Below are 4644 nucleotides of genomic sequence, written 5' to 3' on the forward strand. Positions count from 1 at the left end.
AGAGTTTGTTATTCTCAAAAGTTTGTTGATGTGGTGTTTGTAAGCGAGGTTTCACTGTATACTACATGCTGATAACAAATATTGGATAAAGCAAAGGTACTTTAGTATAAAATGTGACCTTGTTATAATGGTGCCATGTTCCAGCTTGGTATGGACCATTGCATATGCCCTCCGTCTTCCCTCGTGCAAACACTATGATGTCTGTTTAAGAGTTGAAGCATTTTTTTAAAGATCACCTGTACCAGATAGCACAGTTCTAGTCCTTAAGCTGGTCCACTCGAAGAGGCTGGCTCACATTACTTGCATGAGAAATGGGAATGCATTATTGAACTTATCCACAAAAATTCACGAACTTGTTTTTATTGCAATAGCAATAAAAACAGGCGGATTTCCGCCGTCGACGTTGCCGTCGCCGTGAGGTTCTGTATAAGTGAAAGCATGTGAGGGTGAGCCAGCGAACACGGTTCAATCCAGTTACCCAGTTACTTTTGTGCTTCAATGCATAAAATGGCGTTTTCCTAAAAAAAAGGACGTAAGTGGAACAAGAGTGCATTTTACTGCAAGTTTAATGGCAAAGAAATCAAAAATGCTTTTCTCCACAGAATTGTTTTCAGGTCGACTTGCCTTGCACTCTTGTGGGCTACAATTTATGAATGAATTTATGGGACTTTACCTGCCAAAACCACCTTCTGATTATGAGGCCCACCATAGCGGAGGACTCCGGAAATATCGACCACCTGGGGTTCTTTAATGTGCACCCAAATCTAAGCACACGGGTGTTTTCGGATGTTGCCGCCATGGAAATGTGGCTGCCGTGACCAGGATTCGATCCCGCGACCTAGTGCTCAGCAGCCTAACACCATAGCGAGCAACCACGGCGGGTTACAATTTATGAATTGCAATATGTGCCGTATAGAAATTACTTTAAAAAAAACTTTGTGCTATTTTGTTAGTCGAATCTGCATTTTGATTTCTCATGCAAGTAAAGTCAGCGTCTTCAAGTGGACCACCTCAAGCACTAGAATTGTGCTTTCTTCCATTGGCAATTTTTAAACATTGCTGTATTCTTTGCAGGAAGACCTGCTTATAAGACAAGGGGGCACATTTCCACTATTTTCATTGCTTATTAACATAGGAACCCTATCTATATATATTCCACTATTTACGGTAACGTGCTTCTAACAAATGTTCAATATAAGGGAGCTACTTTCGTGTAAGAAGCCACTTTTTTTTGTAATAACGCAATGTTGGAGTTTCCCATCGCCTTTCTTTCCTACATCGCATTGTCCTCTGCCCCCTTTGCACCCAGGTACAAGAGTGGGAAATCAAACAGATTATTAGCTCACTGGACGAACTCTTCCCGGGCGTGGACCACAAGCTGGCCTTTGTGGTGGTCACCAAGCGCATCACCACGCGCTTCTTCTCGCACCTGCCGAGCGGGCCTACGGCAAGCCTTTGCCTGGCACCGTAGTCGACACCGAGCTGACGCGCCCTGAACGCTACGACTTCTTCCTGGTGTTGCAGAGCGTCCGCCAGGGCACAGCGTCCCAGACCCACTACAACGTCATCTACGACACGACGGGCCTCAAGCCAGACCACATGCAGCGGCTGTCGTACAAGTTGACCCACCTGTGCTTCAACTGGCCCGGCACCATCCGAGTGCCGGCCCCGTGCCAGTACGCGCACAAGCTGGCCTTCCCGGCCGCCTTGTGCAAACGGCACTATATAACGGCAAACGCCTAATAAAGAATGCTTTTCTCACAGTTGCAACACTGTGTGCATGTCACTGCTTGATACAAGCAGCTCATCATCGTCTTTAGTGCCTGGTATATATTCGCATCGCTTCCTCTTCTCCTGCTATCTATGTGACGCCTTTCAATTTAACTGACAGCTTGCAGACAGCTTGCATCACCTATGACGTGTTGTGAATCTGTACAGCCTGAGTACACACAGTTCCATTTCTGTTCTCGGCTCGGCTGGTCCTGCGTCTGACTCACTCCAGCAACAGCACAACATGGTGTCAGAGTAATCAGAACCACCCCACAACTATGGCCAACACATTCCTGCTACCGCTGTCACACCTCGAGCCAGCTGACAACCCACAGCAAGCCTGGGAGGACTGAAAAGATGCTTACACCATCTAGAAACAACGAACGAGAATGGTCAATTAGACAGGGTCTTCTGAACAGCCAATTCAATGAAAAAAAAGGCAGCAATGAAGGCAAGGACACCACAGTGGTGCGACTTAACTGCGACTTAACGCTAACTGTAGGAGAACAATCCCCAGATGAGCTCCTAATGGGTAGAAACGGGTTCATATTGCCCTATGGCAGTACGAACAACTGAGTGCCAGGTATTGGTACATCCCTACCCATTAGAAAAGGCCGGTACATTTCTGGCAGCACCAAGATTTGATCCCAGGACCTCCCACAAACGAGGCAGATGCTCTACCATTTCACCACTGCTGTGGTGGTGAAGCCACCACCATTATTCATCACCAAAGCTCCCACTTTGGGACAATTTCTCCGTTCTCATACATGTCAAGGAGACAAGGTGCGAAGTGGTCCGCAGTCTCGTGAAGTTGCCGCTGATGCGACCTTCAAACCACATAACAAAATCTGTGTCGGTCAAACTTATTTAGTATTGAAATTCTGGTCAGAATATACAGCCTGCCACTGGCAACATAGAGAGACTCGATTTCTTGAAAATCAGGGCTGTCAGTGTTTTGTGCAACCAAGATGCTGCCACATCTGTACTTGCACTTATCAAAAGTTGCGGACTTGACTTCATGAGTTGTCACTGGCAGGACCCCTTTGGCACACTCTGGGAGTCTGTCATAATCAACAGGCTTGCTCTGTGAAGTTGCAAGACCTTCATAGAGCTGAAAAAACTGCATCTGAAAGCTTTGCTTCAGCTGATGTCGTTTTGAAAGCGTGAGTGTAATGTTCTTGTAGTTCTTCACACACGATGCTTGTTTCTTCAGCTCTTGATGCTTGGCCTCGAACCTCATGGACCAGAGATGTTTTAATAGTCCCATCTCACGCACACACCTTGCATAATGAACCATGTAGTGCATCTTTGGTGTTATAACTTATCGGCCATATCTGTTGGCAAACTCTGTCAGAAACGTTTCCACAAGGACATCAAGGTATGCAAGACGCTCAGCTGATATCTCTGGGGCAAAAATGATGTCAGTGACCTCTCGAAACTGTAGCAACAGTTCCCAGTCTTCGTTTCCTTCAGGAACTTTTGGTCCGAGTACCAGGGGTATGAACCTCAGCACGCACCATTTGCTTGATGCGGTTCCTCTCAGAGTTGCTTTGTTGTTGATGAAGGACATGTTAACTTGAACAGGCTTGTTCTTTCTGTCATTTGGGCCGTATGGAAATGATGATATTTCCTCCACATCCTTTTTGGATAGGACACCGGAGGAAAGGAGCGACTTCATAACCTGGCGAAGGACACATTCAGTTGTCCCCTCCAAGATGTCATGCATCAAATCTGGGGGCAGCTGGCGGGTCCCATCAAAATATGCAAGCTCAAGAGGCGACTCCTCATTTACCCCATACAACCGCCTATTATAGATGCTGTTCACAGCCAGTGCTTGAAGGTGGAGCTGGTGCCTACTTGCCGTAGGTGCTTGGCACACAGCATCACTAGTTTTGTCCGCAAGGTGTTTAGCATACACCATACAAAATCTGCATACTCGGCCACTGCTGAAGCAGCATGAGAACCCTCCCAAGCGGTTGAGTGACAAGTTGTCACCACAGAAGCCAAAAACGAGTACCTGAGCATGCTCTTCTATCCCCCTCATATAGAACTTGATTCCATGCTCATGCAGATGCTTCAGATCATCTACCAGTGGTTGCAAAATTGCTCTCAGGCCATAAGAGCTAATGTAACTGTAACGCACAATCATAACTAGATAGATGTTCTGAAGCTGCGACCTATATTTGACATGAAGATTTAGCAAGAGACAGTAGATGGCCAAAAGTTTGTGCATGCCCCGTTTGGCACCCAAAGGATTTACGATTTCTATTTCATCTGAATAAAACAAAATAACAATAGTGTGTGCAGCTGTTGGTGAGATGAGTGACAGAAGATGTCTATACAACTGGCCATCTGTAAAATCCCTGTACACAGTGGGTGCATGGTTATCAACCTCTGGTGTAGTGAGGTGAGCAGAAATATCGGGGATTTCACAAAGCACAAGAAGAAGCTTAGGCAATGGAACATAATGATACCTCGAATTTTGTCCAATGATCTGTTGCTCAGGTGCTACGTAAGGAAAATTATCTTGAGCATACTTTTCTCTCTTTCGTCTGCTGGTGATACCACTGAAAATTTGATCAACAAAATTACACTTGAGCGAATCCTCTAGGTCGGACCCTGGTGTGTATGCTTGCATGGTACTTGCAATTTCACTTGCGTACGCCTTAAGCAACTCCTCGAACACCAGGTGCAATTCAGAGAACAACTTCTCAATTGCAACATGCGGCAAGTTATGTCGCTCAATAACACTGAAAAAAAGTTCCACACTGTAGTTTTTGCTTGCTGCAGAAAAGTCTGTAGGCCATGACCCCGCGTTGCACTCTGCTTCTCCGATGGCTCCTTTGACTGACCACAATCACCACCACTGTTCAC

The 4644-nt window shown here is 46.0% G+C and overlaps 1 protein-coding gene across 1 annotated transcript; it reads right to left on the reverse strand.

Moving 5' to 3' along the window:
- Positions 1-3091: 3091 nt before the first annotated feature.
- LOC139051724 (uncharacterized) lies at positions 3092-3919 on the reverse strand. The gene has a single exon (XM_070528708.1). It carries the CDS (start codon positions 3917-3919, stop codon positions 3092-3094), a length of 828 nt encoding a protein of 275 aa, XP_070384809.1.
- Between the last annotated feature and the right edge of the window lie 725 nt (positions 3920-4644).

The sequence above is a fragment of the Dermacentor albipictus genome, unplaced genomic scaffold (assembly GCF_038994185.2).
Source record: "Dermacentor albipictus isolate Rhodes 1998 colony unplaced genomic scaffold, USDA_Dalb.pri_finalv2 scaffold_14, whole genome shotgun sequence".
Taxonomy (NCBI): Eukaryota; Metazoa; Arthropoda; class Arachnida; order Ixodida; family Ixodidae; genus Dermacentor; species Dermacentor albipictus.

What these genes read in the sequence shown, in the direction of transcription:
- LOC139051724 (XM_070528708.1), bottom strand. Translation starts at nt 3,919, where the DNA reads ATGATTGTGCGTTACAGTTACATTAGCTCTTATGGCCTGAGAGCAATT.